This window comes from Penicillium verrucosum (assembly GCF_028828655.1).
Source record: "Penicillium verrucosum strain IBT 35672 chromosome Unknown utg000003l_segment0_segment0, whole genome shotgun sequence".
Lineage (NCBI taxonomy): Eukaryota > Fungi > Ascomycota > Eurotiomycetes > Eurotiales > Aspergillaceae > Penicillium > Penicillium verrucosum.
Genome location: NW_026643212.1, coordinates 4,195,039 through 4,220,078, shown reverse-complemented (window position 1 = coordinate 4,220,078; position 25,040 = coordinate 4,195,039). Strand labels below are relative to the sequence as shown.

Sequence of the window (25,040 nt, the reverse complement as noted above, 5' to 3'; positions counted from 1 at the left end):
CATCTATAAAACTGAATTTTTCGTTTCTTTTGAGGCTCTCTATGTCTTTGTATTAAATAACAAAGAGCTAGAGAGTGTCGACTATGTCTTTGTGCTTCTTTCTGTGGCAACTTTCCCTTGTTAAACTTGCGTGGCCGGCTTTCATGGCTAAACTATATATAAGTGTCCTTATATCCCTTGACTTTTTCGGACCATTCCATTCCATTCATTTTGTTTTAACCTATTTCACAGATTCACGGATCCTATCCATCGCAGACATGGACAACGAGGCCAATACGACAACCGATGCCGCAAGTGATCTCAATCCAAACGGCTTCATCACTAACCGCGAGCTCGGCGGCGAGCGACGTTCCATCCGCCACTATAATGATGGTCGAGTATCCGGGCGCGGTAGGAGTGTTGAGGGTAGCCTTCGAACAAGGATGCAGAAGAAGTACACAAGGGCCGGAGGTCGCGGCAGACCTCCCACCTCTCACCCCTGCGGCCTGAGCGGTGGATCTACTCCAACTGTTGCGTCCGGTCCATCTGATATCGCTGATATCACTGCTGCCATGGCCAAGCTCAATGTTGACCATCCCACTAGCCTTAAGGTAAAGAAACTCGGCAAGAAGTTGAAGCTTGATGCCGATTCGGGGATTGAGACTGTGGCTCTGCGAAAGGTCGCTTTTTCATCTACGGCTAGTGTGGCTTCCTCTACGGGCAGCACTGGCAGCAGAAGTTCTGTCAATGCTAGGATTGCGGAGATTGAAAGTCGAGTAAAGAAGCACATTAAGACCCAGCTCCATTCTATTACAGAGGAAGAGGAAGAGGAAGAATAATAAAGAATGAAGTTCGGATTGGGCAACTAGAGAATTGGAGAACATCACCTTACCTATCTTCTATTAGATTTCTGTATGCTAACATGTCGAGTTGCTCTTTACAATAGGTCTTACAACCTTGCTTCGCAGTTGAGCCTTTATATGCACGGCGACTGACTACTCACAGCTTCCTGGGTATATATGTCCAATGGTCTGAAAGAATATGAGGTAAGTATAACTATTTGGGATTTCCTCTTTGATATCCCAAGACATGTCTCTTGTGTCCACGGGCTTTTAGGTCTTTACTAACACGTTTCATAATTCTATGTCCCTTCAATTATGTGGCATTCTTCAAGCATTTCTTGAGGCCTTTTGAGTCAATCAATCTATTTCGGAATCATTTTTCCCCCTTTAATGGAATTTTATAGATCATAGACCATAGTTATAAAACCCACGTAAAGATAGGCCTGAGAAATGCCGAGCATATAAAATCATACCGTGTAACAGAAAACACCTTATAAGCGCTATATGCGAATCTGCGGAGTCCTCCATATGACCATCGAACAAACGCCGATACACAGGGGAAATGGAGAGTATCATATTATACATGAGTAAATAAAACAAAATGGTGTATATCTACATATCGTAACAAGAAGAGAAGAGAGAAACAAGGAACATCATGAAGTGGTCCGTTCCGCCTGTCGTTTCGCTGCTTCATCTTCAGCCTTCATCTCCTCCCACATTGCGGCAAAGTCTCCTTTGAACGAGTCTTTGGCTGGGTCTAGCCGCACATCCCAGACATCCTCACTGCTGGGGCCTGTCTTGTACTTAATCGACTTCTTCCGGTTGTGGTCTCGGATCTCTCTCCTGCGCAAATCCTCCGGCCAAGTTCGTGTCTTCATGCACAGCCATAGATTATCCCAGTGATCGCTGCATGAACGTAGTTCTCCATATCGATAAACATTCACAAATTGACCCCCGAAAGACTGACAGAAGAAGGCGTAGTCGAACGCATTGCGGCAGGACATGGTATCTTGGTAGAGGGATTCGGGGGAGATGGGTGATTGGGATCCTGGCGACGGATTGCCATCGGGGGTCAGGCCTGTTCGTTGTGAGAGCGACGCATCCTCGGCTCTGAGATCGGCCAGGATTTGGTTGAATTCCAGGTCGGCTTGTTCGTCGGGGGTCAGGGTCTTCGATGGTGGATTCTGCTTTGCTGGTTCTGTAGGAATTGCGGATGGGATATCCTTGGGAACATCGTTGGAAACATCCTTGGGACTTGATCCCCACAGCCAGCCCATTTTGTTTTGCAAGAGGAAAGAATTGGTGAATCTATCGCGACAACTTGAAATCGCGAGGTTATCTTTTTCGCGGTAATCAATATGTCATGTGACTCCGATAACCAGTCCCGATAACGAGGTAAACGAGTCACGAGCCGACGTCATCAATTTGGGCAAGTCGATTTAAACAACTTTGATCGCTCTTTCAACTTTGTTTTTTATTTCTGTTTTTATTTCTGCTCTAGTCGGTATGTGTCTATAGTCAGAATGAGATCGACAACCTTATCAAAAGGTCCGTTGGCCCTTTGGTCTCCGATACGCTCTCGTATCAGCGCCAATGCCTCCCGGGGGTGGAGACCTCCGCTTCGGAGACGCTCAACGATACGATACACATCTTCTATCCAGTCGGGGCATATTTCACTAGGAGAAAATGAAGGGATTGTCTATGTCAATAGTGAGCGCCAAGTTATGGCGAGCTATCATGTCTATGCACTAACTAGCTCTAGATATATTTCCGCACCGATTACAATGGCTGCTGCGGGGACCCCTCAGTCATATCCAGCCTCTCGAGGGATTTTTGACACGAGTCAACAACCCAGAACTAGCGGCAGCTGATCCTATTCGTATTGTTCAACGAGCCTTGCCCAAAGACCTAGGTCTAGAGATCAAAGAGGTCATAACGAGGTACAAAGAGGGAGGCGCATTCGTGAAGTATGCGCTCAAGTCGGACATCAGCAACGAAAGTATTCAAAATGCAATCAACGAGCATTTGAAAACCAATCCCATTAAGCCCTGGTTTAACCCAATCTTGAAAGTCGATGTAGACCTCGTTCGCGGAACGCCGTGGATCGAAGACCTATATCGAATCCCAAGTCAGACCCTAAAGGTGGAATTCTTGCCGACATCCCCAGATAATTCAGCGGTCGAATTAACTCAAGAGTCCCTATACTCAATGTTCCGACCTTACGGCAAAATTCTGGACATCCAAACACAGCCCTCAGATTCGAAGGTCGAACCGCGATATGCAATTCTGCGATTCGAGCGCCCCCGTTTCGCTGTGATGGCAAGAAACTGCATGCATGGATTTATTGTCTCCGAAGAAGCAGGGGGTGGCAAGTCCGGTACAAGGTTCAAGATCAACTACGAGCGCAAGATCAAGCTGTTTATGATCAGGGATTGGATTTTGAACCATCCGAGACTAGTGATCCCTGCTATAGCTGCTCTGATAGCTACCATTACGGTCATCATCTTCGATCCGATTCGCACGTTCTTCATCACACTCAAAGTCAAGTCGTCGTTCCAGAGTGAAGAGAATCCAGTGCTACAGTGGATTCGAAAACAAGCCAGCAAAGCGAGCATGTTCCCATTTGGGAAGCGAAAGTCGGACCCGCGAGGTCTAGCGGCTATTTGGGAAGACCGACAGGCAGAGATTGCACAACTGCGAGCCTGGTTAACGGAGACCGCGGAGACCTTCATTGTTATCTATGGTCCTCGGGGCTCAGGGAAACGCGAGCTGGTTTTGGAACAAGCTCTGAAAGAGCACAAGTATAAAGTTATCATTGACTGTAAGCACATTCAGGATTCTCGGGGTGACACAGCCAGAATTTCACGAGCAGCCGCTCAAGTCGGGTACCGACCGATCTTCTCTTGGATGAATAGCATCAGCAGCTTCATTGATATTGCTGCACAAGGAATGATCGGCACCAAAGCTGGCTTCTCCGAGACGCTAGATGCGCAGTTGAGCAAGATCTGGCAGAATACTGGTGTCGCTCTGAAACAAGTTGCCTTGGAAGGTAGACGAAAGGAGGACAAGGATTTCAACATGTCCGAAGATGAATACCTGGAGGCTCATCCCGAGGCGAGACCTGTCGTTGTAATTGACAATTTCCTCTATGACGCGGATGATAGTGTCGTGCTCGACAAACTTACCGAATGGGCGGCTGGTCTGACATCCGCAAACATCGCTCATGTCATCTTCTTGACGACTGATTCCTCTTTTGCAAAGCCATTGAGCAAAGCCATGCCTAATCAAGTGTTCCGCACAATTGCCCTGGGTGACTGCTCACTAGAAGTTGGTCGTCGTTTCGTGTTGAGTCATCTGGATGCAGAGGCAGGCGATGGTCACCATGAACAGAATGCAAGGCGCAGAGAGACGCTTCGTGGCTTGGATTACTGTATCAAGATGTTAGGTGGTCGAGTTACTGACTTGGAATTCATGGCGCATCGTATTGAGGCTGGAGAGACCCCTGAAGGTAAGATTATCTTTGGTTCTCACCTCGGGGATTTTACTAACTATTTTATTTAGCTGCCGTGGACCGTATTATTGAACAGTCGGCGTCTGAAATTCTGAAGATATTCATACTCGGAACAGAGTCGATTGCAACCCAATGGACCCATGAGCAGGCGTGGCATCTGATCAAGTCTATGGCCCATTCCAAGGATGGAACCCTGTTGTATAACAAAATCCTTCTCGACGATATATTCAAGGACAACGGCGAGGCCACTCTCCGGGCACTCGAGCAAGCAGAGCTCGTCTCCATTGGAACGGATAGAGGATTCCCACGATACATCAAGCCGGGCAAACCCGTGTATCGCGCTGCTTTCCAACGTCTAGTTGCGAATAAGACCCTGCAGGGCCGTCTTGATCTCTTAATTCTCTCACAGCTCATTGGAAACGAGAATTCAAGTATCATGAAGTATGAACAGGAGCTACAGGTCCTTGGCTCGCTGCCAAAACACCCCTGGGAGTTAACCTCGCGGATTGAATGGCTTCTGCGCAAAGTTCACGCATCGCAGTCGAAGATTCTCAAGTATGAGAATGAAAGTGCTGCCTTGTCAAAGGGTTTGCAGAAGGAGAATTGAGCTTTTAGCTACTGTATTAATCTCATCTCAATATCCCTCCATTACTAATAACAATATGTTACTGAAGCCAGTCCTTTCTTTGTTTGAGTCCTGCTCCTATGAGTTCAAAATTATCATGGGTATAGTAGTAGATAAACCCGAATGGCATAGTCCATTAAGCCCTTTCGGTCAAAGCCTTCTTGGCACCTATCTTTTATCCTAAGTGTTGTTTATTAACTATGGTATCCCTAGCCATATATGTAGTGCTCCATGATCTACTCTATGATCGGCCCCATAGTGATGCCTATAGGGCGAATTTGCCAGGGTTAATTAAGCCTTGGCACTCACAATGAAAAGCTCTAACTAACTAGTTAACTAGTTATATAACTACCAATTACTAATTGTCCATTATCCCATGCATATATGTTTGCCATTGGCTGGTTTGTTTGAATTGTTTGCTACCGAATGGTTTTATAGGGTATATAAACCCTTCCTCCGTAGATTTCTACTTCTTCTTCTGCTTTCTCCCTACTATAGTATCCACTATGATGAATGCTTCATTTTTTGCTATATTTTATGCTCCACTAACTATGCCTACCCACCTGTCTATCGATGGTGCCATCCACCTGCCTATCGATGATGCCACCCACCTACCTGTTGATGATACTATCTACCTACCTATCGATGATGAATGGCCTTATGCTCCCCCCCCACCGGTCAAGGGGCGAGTATCCGAGACAGTTGATGATGCTTTTAACTGGATGGGTGACTGGGCAGCAGCATAAGGGTATGCTATTTCAAAGAAGCGCTCATATACTGCTCCCAATGGTATCATCTCTAAGCTATGGTTTCACTGCCAACGTAGCCAGCCATCAAGGGACCGGCGAAAACCCCCAATTGATAGTATCATCGATAGGCAGGTGGGTAGGCATAGTTAGTGGAGCATAAAATATAGCAAAAAATGAAGCATTCATCATAGTGGATACTATAATAATAGGGGTTTATATACCCTATTAAAACCATCTAAACAAAGGCTTATTCGGTATCAAATAATGTAAACAAACTAGCAAACCTATACATATATGTATGGGATAATTGGGGTCAAAATTAATGGACAAACAGGTGTGGACTATGCCATTAGGGATTTTGCTGTGCCAATATATATACTATGTAGTACTAGTTATAGATCTGTTGTAGTTAGTATAAACGTGAACTAAATGATTCAAATGTTGTCAGTTTTGATCCAACTATTTCACAATATTCTATCAGAATCCTCCATCATTCTTATATTAAAGTAAAATCACCATCTATTTTGAAAATATTCAAAATAAAAGAAAAAGAGAATTTCAAACAAAAATAACACTCAACTGCCCAGGTCCACTGCCCACCGTGAGACTCAAGCTTAGTCAGCCAGAAAAAGACACCTCCGTTTGCCATCGTGTCCCTTCACCCTTCACCTGGATATATTGATAGTTGAGAGTCTCTGAAGTGAATCGATTCAAATTGCCTGTCATACCATATTATCTACCTCGAGGCCCTTGAGTGGATGCTGGCGCTGTAAAACCGTGCTATCTTGCCTGACAGGGGTTGTTTTGGGCAACTTTGATTCAACCACAATGGAAAGACACAAAGTCTCAAGTCTTATACAGGCCGTTCGTGAGAAATATTTCGGTGTAAGTTGGTTAACGGTTTTTACTGTGGTGGTGTTGGTATGCATCACCACCCGGATTATCTCGGGCTTTCAAAGTCGACGTGAGCGAGACCCTTCAAAATCACAGACGGTGCGACTAGCACCTTATTGGTTTCCCTGGATTGGACATGGCCCTGCCTTCTTATGGAATCATGTCACCTTCTTTACAAGAACTCGGTTAGTCTTTCACTATATTGCCATTCTATGTGCCTGCTAATAAGGTTATAGGGAATCTATGAATGAGCCTGTGTTTGGCATTTACATTCGCGGTGTGAAGCACAATGCTGTGGCTTCTCCATCTATGATGAAGACTGTATTATCGGTCAAAGCTGCCACGCCACACAACCAGGTGCTCGATCAGGCTCTGCAAAACGTCTTTGGCGACCGCAGCCTCATCCGCAATCTGGATTTTGATCGTCATCAAGGAGTTAACGACCAGGCTTCTACCATTCTCAACGAAGAGGCTTTTGTCACTGAAGCTTCGTCTACTATTACCCGTTTGGTACAGCGTGAGATGCCGAACCTGGTGAGCTTCTGCCGGAGCATCGTTGACCAATATCCCTGGGAGCGTGGAACCAGTGGAGTTGAACTTCCCGAGGATGGGGACCAGACAATCTGCGAGGCCAATTTGTTTGCACTCGTGGGCAATTTCATTGGTCACGTTACTTCTACTTTCCTGATGGGTGAGGCGTTCGTGGAGAATTTCCCTAATCTCGCAGAAGACCTTGGAAGACTCGACGATTGCTTTGTGACATTGTTTGCCGGCACTCCTCGCTGGGCCCCGCATCCAGCGGCTTCTGCAGGGCATGCGGCCAGTGATCGGCTTCGCCATATCTTTTCGGTCTTTCACCGAGCTTTTACCGCTTGGGACGATGGGATTGACGCTGGCATTGAATTACGTGACCTTGATGATGTCTCTGAACTGGTCAAAGATAGGATGCGGACTTTCCGTAAATTGGAGCTATCTCCAGGTGCCAGTGCTGCAGGGCACTTGTCTCTGTATTATGATCTGATTGAACACACGACCAAGATCACTTTTTGGACAATTACTCATCTCTTTGCCGAACCTTCACTTCTCGATCAAGTCCGCAAAGAGATTGCCCCTTATGTGGTGGCTTCCAGGCCAACTCGGGAGGAAACCGGTTTCCCCTTCGATGAACCTCCTCGTCTCTCTCTGGATATTGAAAAAGTGCTCACATCTTGCCCTCTATTCCGAGCGTGTTACTATGAGACTGTGCGCCTTCATTCGGCGGGAATTTCGTTCAAGAAGCTGGCGTCTGATGTGACACTTTCCGAGTCGGCAGAAGAAGCTGCCTATGGTCTGACAGAGCCCCGTACATACAAAGTTGCAAAGGGCGAGGATATCATTGTGCCCCATGGTGCCCATTATCACGATGCTCGATACTTCTCAAATCCGGAGCAGTATGATCCCCTGCGATTTCTCGTGACTGATCCTGAAACGGGAAAACAAGTGGCTGATTCAAGCATCCTTGCCCCCTTTGCGGACGGATTGTATGGGTCGACAAACAATGGCTTTACCGAGAGAGCTATCTTAACTTTCACTGCTGGTATTGTGGCCTTGTGGGATATTGAACCCACAAGTGGTAAATTCCTCTCAGTTCCAGGGCATAAGACTAGCTGGGGAGCTTTCCGACCTACCAAGGAGTTGCGGGTGAAGATGAAATTGAGAGTATAGATTGTATTTGAAGCATTGGGCATTTTGATTATAGAGAAATCCTTCTAAAATCTAATTTTATATCCGCTCGGATTAATATCCGGATCGGCCTTGCACCGATGACACCATCCACTAGGAGAAAGGGAATATATAAGTCGCCTAATTAAGGCCGTTCTAATTAGTTCCTCTGTAGTCTTTTTTGTCGAATTGTTATTCAAATCGAAGAAATCAAGAAAACACAATCAAATGGACGAACAGAACCCCAACGGGGATTACGATCTCACCACTCCAATCACATCCACATCCGGACTTCGCCAGGGTCTAACATCCTATGGAGATGCTCATTTCTCCCTCTTTCTCCGTAAAGTATTTATCAAGGCACTCGGATATTCAGAAGATGCGCTTTCACGTCCCATCGTGGGTATCATCAACACTTTCTCAGGGTTCAATCCCTGTCATGCCAATGTGCCCCAGCTTATTGAGGCGGCCAAGCGCGGCGTACAACTAAATGGAGGACTGGCGATAGAATTTCCTACCATCAGCGTTGCCGAGTCATTCTCGCATCCAACTAGCATGTTCTTGCGGAATCTTATGAGCATGGATACGGAGGAGATGATACGCGCCCAGCCGTTAGATGCTTGTATAATGATCGGGGGTGAGTTTTAATAGCTTTTTTCTTTTTTTTCTTTTTTAATATTGACGTCCTGTTATGTGGGAATAGTCGTTGATAGAATTTAGGGTGCGATAAAACCGTTCCTGCTCAGTTGATGGGTGGCATCTCTGCCAACAAGCCAATCCTACCACTGATCACCGGTCCAATGATGCCAGGAAGCCACCGCGGTCAGCGTATTGGAGCCTGCACTGATTGCCGAAACAACTGGGCGGCTTTTAGAGCGGGTGAAATTGACATTGAGGAAATCTCGGCCATCAACGAAGAGCTTGCTCCAACGGTATGTGCTGATGCATTCTCATTAGATGCAAGATCATTCAGCTCGCTAACCAGAATGGCTACTGGCTTAGATAGGGACATGCGGTGTCATGGGAACTGCTAGTACAATGGCTTGTGTGACTGCTGCGTTGGGTATGATGCCGCTTCGGGGTGCAACTGCACCAGCAGTATCATCCGCAAGATTGCGAATTGCCGAGGAGACTGGCGCAAATGCAGTTGCAATTGCAAATTCTAAGAGAAAGCCACAGGAGATTTTGACAAAGGAATCATTCTGGAATGCCATCACAGTACTCCAGGCTATCGGGGGTTCGACAAATGCCGTTGTTCACCTGCTCGCTATTACAAATAGGCATCCAGAACTGCAGGGAGTCATCACTTTAGATACCATTGAGGAGATTGGCTGCAAAACTCCGCTGTTAATTGACCTCAAGCCGAGTGGAGATAACTATATGAATGATTTCCACAATGCAGGAGGCATGATGGCGCTGTTGCAGGTGCTTCGGCCCTTGCTCCATTTATCTGCTGTGACAATTTCCGGGCAAACTCTCGGTGAGGTCCTCGATACATCTCAATCCAAGCAACTTTCCTTTTCGCAACAGATTATTCGGCCAATGTCGGACCCTTTGTTTCCCGCATCATCCTTGGCTGTTCTGCGTGGCAATCTTGCCCCAGATGGAGCGGTCCTCAAAGCCTCAGCGTCAAAATATCGGCACTTACTTTCGCACACTGGGCCGGCTGTAGTGTTTGAGAATTCGGCCGACCTTGCCCGGCGGATCGATGATCCAAACCTTGTTGTCACGAAGGATAGTGTGTTGGTCCTAAAGAACATTGGCCCGGTTGGCAACCCAGGTATGCCAGAGGCTGGCCTTATACCGATTCCAAAGAAGCTAGCGGAGGAAGGAGTTAAGGACATGCTACGGCTTTCAGATGGTCGAATGTCAGGGACCGCGGGCGGAACCATTATCCTCCATATCTCACCTGAAGCTGCGCTGCCAGAGTCACCATTTGGCGTGGTGGAGACTGGTGACTTGATTATTTGCGATATCGAGACTAGAAAGTTGCACTTGGAAGTTTCCGAGGCAGTATTACAGACTCGAATCGAGAGACGCAGGCAGAGTCTTGCGGGAGAGACACAGGCAAGAAAGCAGAGGAGAGGCTACCGCGGGTTATATGAGCGATCGGTGAATCAAGCACAAGAGGGAGCAGACTTTGATTTCTTAACAGCTGGAGGTGCCAGCACATAAAATCTATTTCAGATTCAGATACAAATCCAATATTAAACAATATGGCCGTTGATCAAATCGAACTTTTCGGAATATCTGGAGAAAGGGCGGCCCTTACCCTGAGCCCTGAGCCCTATTCCATTACCCAATTGGGTTAAATCAATCAACGCGCGTAACGCGAACGCGTCTGACCTTGCAGATCCCTGGCCATTTGCGATCCACCAGATTAAGATCGAGAACGATGCTCCAGACTTTCTAGTTGCAAGTTGATTGAATTATCTACCCCAGGTCTCATTTACAATGAGTTTCGACCCTCTTCGCCCGCGGGGGCGTCCAGCCCGTAAGTCATCCTGATTACCTAGGGAGACTCCAATAGTTACTGATAACACGGCTTTCACATAGACACACCCGGCACCACGATACTAGCCTACACACCTGACGGACGACGGATCATTACTGGTGGTTCCAACTCGGCAATTCGTATCTACACGGTCGGCGAAGATGGAGAGCCCAAGACCATCGACGAAGGTGTTGACGCGCATTTCGGCATTGGTGCTACAGTATGTTGGAACATAATATTCACGATCCATAGAAGGGACTGACAGGATTGCTAGAATCGGTCTTTCATCATGGGTGCCGAGGATGGAACGGTCTGGAAGTATGACATTATGTCGGGCAAGATGCAAAACTTGCTTGTACGATGCGCTTTGCCGGTTCGGGACATTGCAGTGACGAGAGACGGGGAATGGGTTGCAGTAGCAAGCGAGTAAGACTTGCAGGGATTGTGCTAGATATATGTTTCGATACTAACATTGGTGGACTAGTGAGCTAACAGTCAAGATCGTGAAAGTCGACGACATGACGCAAGTCAAGTATCTCCGGGAACAGTCCAAAGGAACAAAGCATGTCACATTCGATCCCAGTGGCCGGTATGCAACCGTATCCGGAACAGATGGAATCCTCTATATATACTCCATGCACGAAGAGGAGCCGGAACTAGTCCGCAAACTCGATGGGGTGATTAGACGACTGGAGCCAGATGCCGAGGCAACATCGAGAGCAGTGTGGCATCCCGATGGTACTGCATTTGCTTCTGCGGAAGCGACCAGAGATATCTCTATCTACTCAACCTCGGAGTGGAAGAAAGAGAAAACATTCGCTGGCGGTCATTCTGGCGACATCACAGCCTTGAGCTGGGCTCCGAATGGATCTCTTCTGGCATCTGCAGCGGCAGATGGATATATTGTGCTATGGGAAGCAAAGACACAAAAGATCTTGCAGCGCTACGACTTTGGACATGTTATGAACCTATCTTGGCACCCGACCAAGAACTCGCTTTCATTCACAACTTCAGATGGAGAGCTTTTTATTTACGATAACTTTGTGCCGAAGGATCACGAGTCTCTGCTGCAGAAACCGCTGCAGGCTGCTCCTATCTTGCCCGGACCTCTGGGCGAGATCTCCAACAATGTTGGGCGAACCACACTCGCGGAGCGGTCCAAGGAGGCCATCCAGCGAGCGGCGAGAAGAGGAAGTCCAGACTCGTTGGATGATATTCTTGGTGAAGATGACCAGATGATCGATTTCGTCGAGGATGATGATGGAGCTGGCTATGCCGACGAGGAGCTAAATTTGTATGGAAAGCGGCCAAACGATCATCTCGATGATCTCGGTGGCACAAGCAATAAGCGCCTTTACTCTGGCCTCGAGAAGCCCAAGGCCCACCCGCCCCTTCAACCCGGTAGCACGCCTTGGGCTGGGAGCAGGAGATATCTCTGTATGTTCTTGTTCCAACTTCATTGAACTGTATTTGCTAACTTGACCAGGCCTGAATTTGACGGGAGCTGTCTGGACGGTTGACCAAGAGACACATCACACTGTTACTGTGGAATTCTATGACCGAGAAGCCCACCGAGACTTCCACTTCACTGATCCATATATGTACGACAAGGCTTGTCTAAGTGAGTTTTCCACTTATCTCATCTTTTTGTGTTGCACTTTTGACTGATCAAGTATAGATGACAACGGAACACTTTTTGCCAATAACCCTTCGGATGGTAGTCGAGCCACTATCTTCTACCGGCCACACGAGACGTGGACTACGCGAGCAGACTGGCGGACTGAACTGCCCGAGGGAGAACAAATTCGAGGTGATATGTGAACCCACTCTACTCAATCTATTAATCCCACTAATGCTCGTTATCAGCTCTGGCACTCAGCGATTCATACATTGTCGCTGTGACATCAAAGGACTATGTTCGAGTGTACACACTCTTTGGAACTCCTTTCAAGGTGTATCGACAGAAGAGCCAAGCCGTGACTTGTTCGGCCTGGCGCGACTACATTATGAGTATCGGGAACGGCCCTATAGGGATTGATGGCCACACGACTTTACGATACACGGTGGAGAATGTCAAACGCGACGAGATTTGCCAAAACGAAGACACTGTCGCCCTTCCGGAAGGGGCTTCACTACAGAGTGTTTTCTTCTCCGATAATGGAGTGAGCGTCATCTGAACAGAAGAGTTGAATATGGAGTTAATCATCTTCTTAGGATCCTTGCATCTATGACTCGACTGGTGTCCTACTAGTTCTGCAACACTGGCGCACACCCGGCCAAGCCCGATGGGTACCACTCCTGGACACGAAACAAATGGCACGTCTCGCAGGAGGACGTAAAGAAGAGACATACTGGCCAGTAGCTGTCGCACAAGACAAGTTCCACTGTATCATTCTCAAGGGTGGCGACAAGAACCCTTACTTCCCGCGGCCACTACTCAGTGAATTCGACTTCCAGGTCCCGGTTTCCAGTGCTCTTCCAAAGGACTCCAGCGAATCCGAAGACACGGCAGCCGAAAGTACCCGTTTCGAGGAATCTTTCGTACGTGGAAACGTACTTTTGTCGCTCTTCCGCGACCTTCTCTCGTCGACCAATGCGACGGCAAGCCAGCGTTCTGATTTGGCACGGAGGGAGCTCGACTTGGATAAGAATTTGCTGCAGATGCTGGCCATTGAATGCAGAGAGGGTGAGGAGCGTGGTATGAAGGCGCTAGAGCTGGTGGCCTTAATGACAGACCGCAACGGTAAGATGCTCGAGGCGGCTGCTAAGATTGCCCAACGTTATGGACGTGGTGTTCTAGAGGATAAGATCCGCGATCTGGCTGAACGCCGTGTCATGGGAATGGGAGATGATGATGAACTAGCTTGAGGGGATTATGAATTAATACTTTTGGAATTAGTTCCCACTATCAGCCCTGTAGACCTGTAGACTGTAAATGTGTTATATTGGCATATTGTTATATTGTTATACATATAACTATGTAACTATTCATTAGATTGTAGTAATGTAGTGAGTAGGGAAGTATATAAAATTGTATACCAGAGCATCCTCATTGGCTCCCGCAACGTCATTTCCTCCGACTCCCCCGTCTCCGCGACTCCGAACAACTTCAACCTTTCATATCTACATGGCTTGACAACACATTAAAACCAGACTGCTGTTGAAATGCAGGATGCCGAAGCTGGTCTCTCTGCGCAAGTCTCTTCCCAATCAGCCGAAGAGCCTTGTCTCTGGTCGGCTTTTTGCTTCGGTTTCGCGACAGCGACTGGCGCAACTTCGTCATGGGCTTCTCAATGAGCCCTGGCTACCTCCAGCCTCAACTACGCCTTTACCAACCACATACTTCTCCCCGACTTGGGTGCGAAGGGAGCATGGGGACTGCCCTCGGAGAACCGATCATAAGCCGCCAGATGAAAGGACCTTGAGACTGGGAAAAAGTGTGTACTTGTTATTTTCTCACTTTTTCTTATATATAGAAAAGCTGTCCAACTAACGATTGAAGCTTTACGAACCCTCTCGCCCCTCTTACCGACCATCTTGTACAACACCTTACCCACCGAAATCCTCGCCCCGAGTGTCAATCTTCACCTCTTCCCATCCACACATCCACACCTCCCCACTGTCAAAGGACGCACACTCTATCGCGCAGCACTATGGACTGTCCCGGTAGCATGGAGTAGCGTACCATTAGTCGGCAATGTGAAATTACAAATTCTCAGCGAAAGGATCGTACGCGCCGGGACGCTGCTCGACCCCACGCGTCACGGCGCCCATCACGACTGCGGCGATGAGCGCCTACTAGTACGATGGAAAACCGAACCACGAACAGATAGTCGCCCCTTCCATGGCCCAACGTCTTCAAATACCAATTCTACAACCTCGAAAACTGCCCCATCCCAAAATAGCCATCTCTCGGCTTCCACAAACGGTACCAACAAAGGCTTGAGTGTCCTTCTCGGTGGTGAAGAGCCTATTTTCAAACTGTCAAAAGAAGAGCAATTCACCGGTATCTTTATCTTCTCATTCGATGAGGAGGGTCGTATCCTGACTCATACTATCGAACATGCCAATGAAGCGGACGGCTGGGACCGGACTGCTAAATTTGTGACTCTCACTGACTGGCTCATTGGCAAAGCACGTGGCTCGTTGGACCCAGCTCTCAATACTGGACTTGCCATGGCAACTGGTCAAAATCATGGGGTTGCTTCTGGTAATGACCGGGAATTGTGACTGACTGCACCCTCATATGCAATCACACCTTGGGTGAATCTCCTATGAAATGAGAGAAATCCCCGAAGGTAATGGAAGAACGTACAATGACCGCTGTGTTTATATTCTTTTCTTTCGTTTTTGTTCAAGGTGCACCTGGGCAACGGCATCTGGTGATGAGTACCAAAGGACCGTTTTGGCATTGAACTCCTCTCTTTCACTCGGCCTTGTCTTCTGCCATCCTTGAGACATACCATCGCCACTCTTCTGTACATTATACCCTAGACTAAACAAATCAGAAATCCAACAAAATCACATGTCGAACATGGAACACATCCTTCTGTAACTTGAAAGCGAAATTCATCTATATACCTACGTACATTACTCAGTCTTTTTGTGCACAGCAGGCGACTTCAAAAAGCCAAAAACCGCCAGTGTAACGACACACATAGCAAACCCGCCAGCAGTATAAGCAGCCTCACGACCAGCCCACCAGAACAGAGAGCAGAACAGAATAGGACCAGTCGCCCTACCGGCCTGCCCCCAACCCCGCAAACGACCCATAACCGCGCCGCGGTCTGCGTCTTGAGCCTCAAAGCTGCCTAGGCTGTTGAGTGACGTGACAACCGTGGCGGTTGTTACCGCCAGCAGAGCACCGGCAGCATAGAGACCCGAAGGCGAAGAAACACGAGCAAGACAGAAGAATGAGATAGTACAGGCCACAACACCCGCACGGAGGGTGACTAGCGGCGGGAGACGGCGCACCAGCGTACCCTGAAGGAGGGAGGCGATCAAGCCCATCAGGGACAAGAGACGTCCGTTCAATGCAGCCGGGCTGGCTGTTGTGGCTGATCCCTCGTAGAGCGTTGTAGTCAAGAAAGGGAGGGAGAACTCCAGACCGGAGAAGGGGAGTAGGAAGAGGAAGTGGAGGGCGTTGAGAAGGGCCGGGTTGTTTGTATGGGTGCGTTTAGTGGACGCACTGCTCTTCTCTCCTGTTGTCTTCTTACTCGACGCATCATTCTTCTTGGTAGAGTTAGTCTCGCCCTCCATCTGAAGCGTGGTTAGGCGGGGATGCGTCTCGGGCAAACAGGTCCAAAGATACACAGTTTCAATAAAGATCAGAACAAAGGACACAATTGCAGCGACGATGAATGGGTTCTCGGAAACCAAATCAATACTACTGAGTGCCGCACCGAGCGCTGGCCCAAACGTGAATGCGACACTGAAACAGGCCCCAATTAATGCCATGGAGGAGCCGCGGCGCTCGTCGTCTGTGATATCTGCCACTATGGCATTGGCCATTTGCACATTTGCTTCGCTCAAGCCACCAACTATACGACTGGCGAGGAACATGCGGAAGTCTGTGGCTGACACCCACAGCGCAACGCTCAAGAGGTTGCCTAGCATGGAGGTGAGCAGGGCACGGCGGCGGCCATGGCGGTCAGATAGGCGACCTATGACGGGTGCGGCGAAGGCTTGGAGGAGGGAGAACAAAGAGCCAAGGGCTCCGCCGAGGAGTACGATGTCATAGCGCGAGTCAATGGGGCGTGCGAAGGAGTTTTTGTAGGCGTTTAGATAGTGGAAGATGCGGTTGAGGAGGGAATCCGGGGAGGGATCTTGCGCGCGATAGAACGATAGCAGCGAAGGGAAGAGGGGCAGAATAAATGTAAAGGAGATCTACAGGCACTGTTAGTTTAAGTAAACGTGATTGTTGGCTTAGAGGGGTTAGCTTTGTCTTACCAAATCTAACAGCAGCGATAGTATCAACACCTTCAGCACCTCCTTTCGTTGGGCGCCAGCGATGGCCATTGTTGCTGGCGCCGTGTATACAATCGAAGATGTAAGAAAGTGTCCAGAAGCAAAAAAAATGTGCAAAATGACAAAATATCGAGAAGTTGACACTTGTACAAAGAGTACGGAGTACAAAGATTATTTTTAATCAGATTGAATACGCCAGGAGCTCCACTAGCCGTCGGTACTCATTTCCTATCGTGGTTTAGCGCCTGGCCCTGAAAACGGGTTTCATTCAAGAATACACTAGTAATAAACAAATACGCGTATTTTAAGCGTATTCAGTTATTTTCATTAAGTCATACTACATACTATAATTAATTGCTCTGCATTTGATTCGGTCTGTTGTAATATCATTACATTAAGCTAATGCAAACTAGGTTAGGACCTGTGGGGATATCACATCACGTGCCAGTATTGGGCGGCGTTGTATACACTACGTCTAGTTATACATTCAACACAGATGGATTGATTATTGCCCACCTGTTCAAGTAGTAAACCTTGTTCTGTCACATTAAACTGGCCCATAATAAAACATGATGTTGTCTAGAAGAAATCCTGGAAAGTAATGGTGCACTCATTATGATCAATTTCGATCTATGCCCGACCTAAGCCTGTCCACCGGTCCGTTCACAAGCGCCGATAAAACAATAACCATAGAATACATATGTATGTCGTGGGAGAAGCTCTCTGGGGATCGGGAATATGCACGCTGAAAAAAAATTTGCAGGACATGGTCAAGAAGACTTTGGCAGAGCCAGACGAAGAGATCAAAGTGACTCTCCGTGAAGAAAATTCGTTGCGTTCGTGAGCCATCACATCGGACCAGAAATTGCCGAGGCCAGTCTCGAAAAGATAGACCTAGAAATCCCTCGTTGGAACACCACTTTCGAGACAAGATCCCAAAACCAGGAAGTTCCAACTGATATCCCAGGATTGCCACTCTTACTCGCTGGCGGCAGGAGCTTCCGCCGAGCCAGAGGCAGGGCCACTTGCACCGCCTCGGCCACGTCCACCACGACCGCCTCGGCGTCCACCACGTCCACGACCCTCACCAGCACGGCCCTCACCACGGCCCTCACCAGCACGACCCTCACCACGGCCCTCACCAGCACGCTTAGCGTCATTCCGGCCTCGGCCACCACGCTGTCCGTGACGGCGGCGTCCACCAGACTTGGCACCGTTCTCGCCCTGAGTTGTAATTTCAGCGCCAACAGAACCGTTGTTCAAACCCGCATCGGCGATAGCTGGAGTAGCCTGGAGGCCAGTGTCGGTCTCATCAGGGTTGCGAGGAAGCTTGACCCATTCACCGCTCTCATCGGTAGTAGGAGCCCAGGTTTGCTCCGCAATCGGGTTTCCCGCATCAGAAACCAGAGTCTGCGCAGGAGGGGCCAGCTGATCAGCCTCGGAAGCTGCAGGCTCAGCCTGAGCGCCGAAAGAGGTATCCTGGAGCTCGGTCAATCCAGCGTTGGCCACGGTAGGGTCGGTCGTAGGGACGGTGGTGGGGGTTGCCTCCGAGACAACTTCAGTAGTCTCCTCAGGAGGAGCGAACTTATCAGATGCTTGCTTCACATCGCCATCTAAAGAACCCGAATGTTAGCCAGCACATTCAATGATATTTGGTGGTCGGGGGTGGGGTGGGGTTGTGGGTGGGGGATTCATTACTGACAGGTAAAGTCAAGTGTGGTCCCCTCAACAGCATTGACCTTCTCATCAGCACCCTCGGCAATCTTCAGTAGCGAATTGACTGCAGACTGGTTACCAGCATACACCTCGAACAGCACACCCTCGAAAGCACGACTCTCGGTGGTGACAGCATCACCGTCGCGTCGAAGGATGGCCGCGGCGCATAAGAATTTAGTCACGGTGTAGAACTGCTGGCGCAGTGACTTCTTACAGGCCTCGGTTGCATCAGCAATGGCGTTATTACGGACAGCTTCAAGCTCCGCCTCATGCGCCTTGACAAGCGCAGCCTTTTGAGCAACCAAGCGGTCCTCGTATTGGACAGCGAATTGTTTGTAGTGACCAATCTGCTCCTCGGCCTGGGCAATAGTGGCCTGAAGGGTAGGCTTCTTCAGGACCTGGGCCTTCTGGTCGTTGTTGATCTTCTTCTCCTCAATCAGTTCATCAAGCGATTTGTCGGGGTTTTCAGCGATGATGGTGTCGACTTTGGCGAGGGAATTCTAATCAAGAAGAAAAGAGCAATGTTAGAAATGTATGTAAGATATAATTGAAACCAGAGAGCATTCAACAATGACTCACCAACTTCTTCATGGCATTGCGAAGTGTCCTAAACGGGGCATACGGTTAGCTCACTTTCACACGCGCGCGCAGGCAATAACCGTGCAACCAGACATAGGATTTTAGACATACTTCTGTAGCTCCTTCAAATAGCTGCTCTCTTGGCCATCAGAGATGGGACTCTCGGGGTCCTTACAGACGCTTGAAGCTTGGGAGCCCTTCCCCTCGTCTTTGAGCTTCTGGGTAGCGGAAGCGGGAGGCATAATGGGAATGTGGGTAACACAGTTATTAAAGTATTTCCGAAAAGCTTGTACAGGTCTGGAATGAAGAATTAAACGTGATAACGTTGAAGAAAAGATGGATGTTATGAAGGAAGAATCAACATGCGGGTCGGGAACCCTTTCTTGGTCGGTGTGGCCCACTGCCTTGGGGCTCTCTCTCTCTTTACGCGTTGTTAGCACGCGAGTTCAGCAATTAAGCAATTAAGCAATTAAACAATTAAACAATCACAGCACTGGCCTGTATATCTACAAACAAACAATTTACTAGGTAAACTGATTCATTATTTGATCATTTCTTCCATTGTATTTCCCCAGGGTATCATAGTTATTCACTTTCACCCACAACGCCATAATATCACAAAATGCAAGCCAATCTTAGTACAGTATCCCCTTGCCTTTCATATCCATGCTAGGCAGGTCTTTGTCATAAATGACAAGATCGAGGTTATATCCTGGGCTCTGCTATCCTTGGAATTTGCGCAGTGTTTTCTAAAGAAACCCCATACTTGTCAGCTATATGTTCTCACGAGACTTCCAGAGAAGCTTTCAGATCGACCTCGAATAACGTACCTCGGTGACTTTGCGCACAGTATTCGCTGAGATATTCTTCTCCCCAGATTTACGCGACCGAATGGATGCTTCGCGCATTAGCCTACAGTGTGTTAGCCCATTGCTAGTTCAATCACGGCGGCGAGAACGCAAATCGGAGGGTTGTTGCAGGTGGACCAAGCTACAAGCATAGACGGAGACGCACTCTTGCATGAATAGCATGTAATCCAAAAAGACCTATAAAGCTAGTATTAGCAACTGGAGAATAAAGAGACTTCATATTAGGACGACCGCGTACCAGGATGTCGGCATTCTTGCTCACACTCCGATTGGAGTGGGCTTTGACAATGCGCTTGACTGTTCCTCGTGGATATAGTTTCTGAACTGCTGCCATAATGGGTAGTTGAATAGAGGAGATGATGAAGTGAAGACGTGTGCAATGTTCAATGTTCAATGTTTACCCCCAAAAAGGATGTGGGGTCTACCGTAATGATCGTTACGTATGTAATTTGGTATTCGTATTTCCAGTTTATCCAAAGCACGTGATTGATGTATATCATACGATCGAATATTAGGTACCTAACTACTCAAGTAGTTATGTTGTATTAATAAATGCATCTTTATAAGTATATTGCTTAATGTACACTTCAACGCAGTCGTCGAAGAATTCGCCAGGCTGAAACACCAGCAATTGAACCAATGGCTACACGCCAGGCCAGGAAAACCCAGATTGCCATGCGCAAGCGGTCATAATAGCCACGGAGCATGATCCCCACAGCATAAGAAGTCCCATCTGTTGCTTGGTCTGTTGGACCATAATATCTTCCCACTCCGAGACCACCGATACCCACTTCATTGTGATCATGTTCGGTATTCGTCTCCCGTATGACTGGGAGTGCGGCCGTTTCGGTATCAGCCGCTGTATTACTAGGACGAGCACCCGATTTCACATTGAGTGCATTACGCTTCCGCAGATTATAAGTCAAAATGCTTATAATCAACCGCAGGTCAGGCACGGTAAATGTGGGATATTTCCACAACTTCACGGCTTGGTGGGGAGGGAGCATATCCAAGAAGTCGGCCAGGATGCCGAGAGTGAGACCCCAGAGGAGCAGCGGACGGGTAGTGTCACTCGAGTCCGCCTGGCCACTCAGACACCATCCCTTGAAGCGGTGGACCAGGGAAGGTTTGGGCGTATTCTCTTCGGGGACAAATCCTGGAGTTGTGGTGCATTGGTTGCTTTCCGACGGGAGGAGCCTCACGGCCGAGAACTGCATCCAGCCCATCAGAGACCGAACTGCAAGACGGGTCAGAAACCCGCCTTGTCGAGCGAAGCGCTGCGACATATCCACATATTCCACGGTCCGCAGCGATGGTGATAGGAGGGCGCGCAGGGGAATCCAATGTGTCGATGCTACTTCCGTGGGTTGCAATCGAAGGGTCGGGGAGTCGCTGCGAGTCGTGAGGAAAACGAAGGGACAAAGAACCATCAACCTGTCATTCAAGTCAGTAATCCAGTTTTCGACAGGGAAAGTGAATTGGGCATTCGTACGGTTCAGACCCCCAGCTGGTAGTGACTACCCGCTCAGGGAGATTGCCCACACTAATAGTATCCTCCGTTGTCAAATCTAACCCGATTTCCTCTGAAGCTTCCCTAATAGCTGCAGCTTTATCATCTGCATCTTCCGGGTCTCGCTTTCCGCCCGGTAGGGCAACATGACCAGTCCATCGGTCCCCCACGCGCGAAGCACGCTTGATAAACAAAACCTCCGGTTCACCATACTGGACCCATGGCTGCGAAAAGAACTCATCTAAACGTTGTTGAACTGGCTGAGAAGCATCTTTTGTGGGGGTTGAGCTGGGCCAATGGTCATATGTTGGTCGTACCCGAATAATCAAGGCAACCGAGGCGCGTTTCTTGCAGGTTGGGGGGTTTGGGACGTAGGGATAAGGTTGATTATGTAGCTCGGCTAATACGCCATGCAGATAATGGGACAGGCCCGGGGTTTGTGCAGACTTGGCCTCCATCAAGTTGTGTATACCTACCTGGGTAGGTATCGAATATTTCGATGTCAAAAGATCCCTGGATTGTGGAGAGGACATCGGTATCGGAGAGGCACATGTGCACATACCTTTTTCTGGTCCTGACTGGGGGCGATACCGGTCTAGCCCTTACTTCTTGTGCTTCTTGTACTTCTGTATTGTAAAATAACATACAATACCATCGGAAGATAGATTATCCGACTAGCTAATTCTAGCTAGTCATCCACTAATCCACTGCTGGACTCTGATTGGTTCCATCCAATGAGCACGTGCGTCTATCGCTGGCTATCGAACGCTTTCAGTCTCAAAGCTGCGACATGGTCTATCGCTTAGTTTGAAGCTAATAAGCTATTTTTTTTTTGGGCGTCTCTTATTTCTTTAATCTGCAGAATATCATCTCTTGTTTTGCTTTTTTCGATCCCGAAGATCAACTTGTCTTAATCCTCTCTCTCTCTCTCTTATCTCTTCCTCCCTTCCGAAACCCCCCCCCCTCCCCCTTCTCCTCCAATCAGAGGTGCACACCTACTCTGAGTAACAACTGCACAACACCAATTACAACCGGACTGGCTCAAAATGCGGTTTGGGAAAACCCTCCGTGCTGCGGTGTACCCTCCCTGGAAAGGGAAGTACATTGACTACACCAAGCTTAAGACCTTGCTGAGAGAGAATGATGTCACCCGGAACGGAGAAGACGCCAGTGATTCCGATGATGATCAATGGACTGAGCAAGATGAGGAAGCCTTCGTGCAGGAACTGCTCAATGTTGAACTGGATAAGGTAAATTCTTTTCAAGCAGAAACATCGCAGCAACTCCGAGAACGGACAACGGCATGTGAAGTTAAACTTCGACCATTGGCATCTACTCCGGAGCAAGAAACGCCTGTCCTCGATGAACAAAAGAAAAGGGCTATTGCCTCAGAAGTTCTACAAGAACTCGATAACATCACCAAGGAAGTTAGTGCCTTGGAAAAGTACAGCCGAATCAATTTCACTGGTTTCCTTAAGGCTGCAAAGAAGCATGATCGCAAACGAGGTGCTCGGTACCGGGTGAAGCCTTTGCTCCAAGTGCGACTGTCGCAACTGCCATTCAACTCGGAGGACTATTCGCCGTTGGTCCATCGGCTCTCGGTGATGTACTCCTTTGTTCGAGAGACCCTCAGCCATGACATTGTGCAACCAAGGGAGACAGAGCATGGATTTGGCCGTGAGACTTATTCATCTTACAAATTCTGGGTTCATTCAGACAACGTTTTGGAGGTCAAGACCCACATCCTTCGCCGATTGCCGGTTCTTATCTACAGGCCGGGAACTTCCAAGGACCTCGATACCATCACTGAAGACCCTACCATTACGTCCCTCTATTTCGATTCCCCTCAGTTTGATCTCTACAATCAAAAGGTCGCACGAGCACCCGAAGCCGGTTCTTTGCGACTGCGTTGGACGGGATCACTGAAAGACAAACCTACCATCTCATTGGAAAAGAAGATTGTCACCGACGACGACGAAAGCCGACAAGTCAAGGTACAGCTCAAAGACAAGCACATTAGGGAATTCTTGGACGGCGAATATCGCTTCGATAAAAAGCTCCATCGCATGGAGGATTCAAACAATGGCGAGTCGGCGGCCGCCGCCGAGGCCTTGAAAAAGGACGTGGATGAGCTGCAGTCATTCATCAAGGACAATGACCTGCAACCCATGCTCCGGGCCAACTACACGCGCACCGCCTTTCAAATTCCTGGCAATGATCGCATTCGTATTTCCCTCGATACCAACCTTGCGCTCATTCGGGAAGATTCCCTCGACGGCGAGCGTCCATGTCGCGACCCAGCTGAGTGGCACCGTACCGACTTGGACAATGCCGACATGACTTATCCCTTTAACGCTGTCAGGACTGGAGAGATCACTCGCTTCCCTCACGCTTTGCTCGAGATCCAGCTTCGAGGCAAGGCCCATAACACCGAGTGGGTCAAGGACCTGATGGTCTCCCACCTTGTCAAGGATGCTCCCCGCTTCTCCAAGTTCGTCCACGGCGTTGCCTCACTATTTGAAGACTATGTCAACAGCTTCCCCTTCTGGCTTGGTGAACTTGAAAGTGATATTCGCCGTGATCCGGAAACCGCATTCCACGAGGAGCAAGAGCGACTTGCTCGACGAGCGGAGGAGAACATAGCAGTGGGAAGTTTCATGGGAGACGCGCGCAGCCCAAGCGTTCGCCCACAAATCGGGTCACCTTACCACCCATACTCTAATACAGGCTCTCCCTCGGCCATACGGAGATCCTCGGCAGTCATCGAACCTGCTGCCCGGCCTTCGCGTCCATCCATCCCAGAGCCCCAGCGCCGTGATACCGAACCCGCTCCCGAACCAGAGGAAGAAGAACCCGAGCCGCCCACTCGCCTTGAGTCCATCTTTGAATTCTTTGGGCTATCTCCTCAGCGCTGGCTTGGGGAATCGGTCTCCCTACCGCCTGGCGTTCGACACCCCGGCGTCTGGATCAAAGATGCGGGACCCGTTCGGGTGGAAAGTAAGGTTTACCTTGCCAACCAGCGAACATTCATCAAATGGCTTCACATCAGTATCCTTCTGTCGAGTTTGTCCCTAGGCCTCTACAATGCTGCTGGCAAGCACAACCAGGTAGCCCAGGCACTGGCTATTGTCTACACCTTCTTCGCCATCTTCGCCGCAGTCTGGGGATGGTTCATATACGAGAAACGGGCCCGTCTCATCCGCCAGCGGAGTGGAAAGGACCTAGACAACATGCTCGGTCCTATCGTAGTCTGCATCGGTTTGGCAATTGCCTTGGTCCTGAACTTTGTCTTCAAGGTTAGCCTTCCCAGACATTTTCATTTCAACCCGGTCTTCTCCCGCTAACTCGTTAATAGTATTCCTCGGCACTCAGTCAAGGCCGCAACCACCCGCTTCCTAATGTGCCGGTTCACTCTAACTCATCGGCTGTTTTCGACAGTAGCTCGGGAGGTTCGTGGAGTAACTTGAACCAGGCCCAGCAGGTTTTGTGATAGTCTTTGGGGTTTTTTTTTCTTATTTGAACATGTGCCTTGTGGAGCGTTGGTGTAATTGTTGAATAGTAGCGTGTATGTTATGTTGTACCTCAAAATAACTTCCCTCGGGGA

The 25,040-nt window shown here is 48.7% G+C and overlaps 12 protein-coding genes across 12 annotated transcripts; 7 read left to right on the top strand and 5 right to left on the bottom strand.

Annotated features, from left to right (window-relative positions):
* Positions 1 to 257: 257 nt before the first annotated feature.
* N7516_009207 (uncharacterized protein) lies at positions 258 to 818 on the top strand (the record flags this gene model as incomplete). The annotated part of the gene is made up of 1 exon (XM_057221926.1): positions 258 to 818. The coding sequence occupies one exon, from the start codon at positions 258 to 260 to the stop codon at positions 816 to 818; it is 561 nt and encodes a 186-aa protein (XP_057072198.1).
* Positions 819 to 1,474: 656 nt separating this feature from the next.
* N7516_009206 (EMI1 family protein) lies at positions 1,475 to 2,098 on the bottom strand (the record flags this gene model as incomplete). Its single annotated transcript, XM_057221925.1, has 1 exon — positions 1,475 to 2,098. The coding sequence occupies one exon, from the start codon at positions 2,096 to 2,098 to the stop codon at positions 1,475 to 1,477; it is 624 nt and encodes a 207-aa protein (XP_057072197.1).
* Positions 2,099 to 2,344: 246 nt separating this feature from the next.
* yme2 (uncharacterized protein) lies at positions 2,345 to 4,939 on the top strand (the record flags this gene model as incomplete). Its single annotated transcript, XM_057221924.1, has 3 exons — positions 2,345 to 2,531; positions 2,584 to 4,329; positions 4,383 to 4,939. 3 exons carry the CDS (start codon positions 2,345 to 2,347, stop codon positions 4,937 to 4,939), a joined length of 2,490 nt encoding a protein of 829 aa, XP_057072196.1.
* Positions 4,940 to 6,534: 1,595 nt separating this feature from the next.
* On the top strand, positions 6,535 to 8,304 carry N7516_009204 (uncharacterized protein; the record flags this gene model as incomplete). Its single annotated transcript, XM_057221923.1, has 2 exons — positions 6,535 to 6,785; positions 6,837 to 8,304. The coding sequence occupies 2 exons, from the start codon at positions 6,535 to 6,537 to the stop codon at positions 8,302 to 8,304; spliced, it is 1,719 nt and encodes a 572-aa protein (XP_057072195.1).
* A 225-nt stretch (positions 8,305 to 8,529) lies between these two features.
* ilv3C (putative dihydroxy-acid dehydratase) lies at positions 8,530 to 10,725 on the top strand (the record flags this gene model as incomplete). Its single annotated transcript, XM_057221922.1, has 4 exons — positions 8,530 to 8,938; positions 9,022 to 9,233; positions 9,304 to 10,462; positions 10,655 to 10,725. 4 exons carry the CDS (start codon positions 8,530 to 8,532, stop codon positions 10,723 to 10,725), a joined length of 1,851 nt encoding a protein of 616 aa, XP_057072194.1.
* A 30-nt stretch (positions 10,726 to 10,755) lies between these two features.
* N7516_009202 (uncharacterized protein) lies at positions 10,756 to 13,663 on the top strand (the record flags this gene model as incomplete). Its single annotated transcript, XM_057221921.1, has 8 exons — positions 10,756 to 10,795; positions 10,858 to 11,015; positions 11,070 to 11,221; positions 11,280 to 12,232; positions 12,282 to 12,416; positions 12,474 to 12,605; positions 12,662 to 12,957; positions 13,010 to 13,663. 8 exons carry the CDS (start codon positions 10,756 to 10,758, stop codon positions 13,661 to 13,663), a joined length of 2,520 nt encoding a protein of 839 aa, XP_057072193.1.
* Positions 13,664 to 13,967: 304 nt separating this feature from the next.
* Positions 13,968 to 15,025, top strand: N7516_009201 (uncharacterized protein; the record flags this gene model as incomplete). Its single annotated transcript, XM_057221920.1, has 2 exons — positions 13,968 to 14,232; positions 14,298 to 15,025. 2 exons carry the CDS (start codon positions 13,968 to 13,970, stop codon positions 15,023 to 15,025), a joined length of 993 nt encoding a protein of 330 aa, XP_057072192.1.
* Positions 15,026 to 15,385: 360 nt separating this feature from the next.
* On the bottom strand, positions 15,386 to 16,813 carry N7516_009200 (putative tetracycline transporter; the record flags this gene model as incomplete). Its single annotated transcript, XM_057221919.1, has 2 exons — positions 15,386 to 16,681; positions 16,745 to 16,813. The coding sequence occupies 2 exons, from the start codon at positions 16,811 to 16,813 to the stop codon at positions 15,386 to 15,388; spliced, it is 1,365 nt and encodes a 454-aa protein (XP_057072191.1).
* Positions 16,814 to 17,740: 927 nt separating this feature from the next.
* On the bottom strand, positions 17,741 to 19,299 carry N7516_009199 (uncharacterized protein; the record flags this gene model as incomplete). The annotated part of the gene is made up of 4 exons (XM_057221918.1): positions 17,741 to 18,375; positions 18,465 to 18,978; positions 19,058 to 19,085; positions 19,169 to 19,299. 4 exons carry the CDS (start codon positions 19,297 to 19,299, stop codon positions 17,741 to 17,743), a joined length of 1,308 nt encoding a protein of 435 aa, XP_057072190.1.
* A 393-nt stretch (positions 19,300 to 19,692) lies between these two features.
* N7516_009198 (uncharacterized protein) lies at positions 19,693 to 20,260 on the bottom strand (the record flags this gene model as incomplete). The annotated part of the gene is made up of 4 exons (XM_057221917.1): positions 19,693 to 19,779; positions 19,888 to 19,969; positions 20,072 to 20,103; positions 20,165 to 20,260. 4 exons carry the CDS (start codon positions 20,258 to 20,260, stop codon positions 19,693 to 19,695), a joined length of 297 nt encoding a protein of 98 aa, XP_057072189.1.
* A 253-nt stretch (positions 20,261 to 20,513) lies between these two features.
* On the bottom strand, positions 20,514 to 21,894 carry N7516_009197 (NUDIX hydrolase; the record flags this gene model as incomplete). Its single annotated transcript, XM_057221916.1, has 2 exons — positions 20,514 to 21,360; positions 21,419 to 21,894. The coding sequence occupies 2 exons, from the start codon at positions 21,892 to 21,894 to the stop codon at positions 20,514 to 20,516; spliced, it is 1,323 nt and encodes a 440-aa protein (XP_057072188.1).
* A 588-nt stretch (positions 21,895 to 22,482) lies between these two features.
* Positions 22,483 to 24,926, top strand: N7516_009196 (SPX domain protein; the record flags this gene model as incomplete). The annotated part of the gene is made up of 2 exons (XM_057221915.1): positions 22,483 to 24,732; positions 24,792 to 24,926. The coding sequence occupies 2 exons, from the start codon at positions 22,483 to 22,485 to the stop codon at positions 24,924 to 24,926; spliced, it is 2,385 nt and encodes a 794-aa protein (XP_057072187.1).
* Between the last annotated feature and the right edge of the window lie 114 nt (positions 24,927 to 25,040).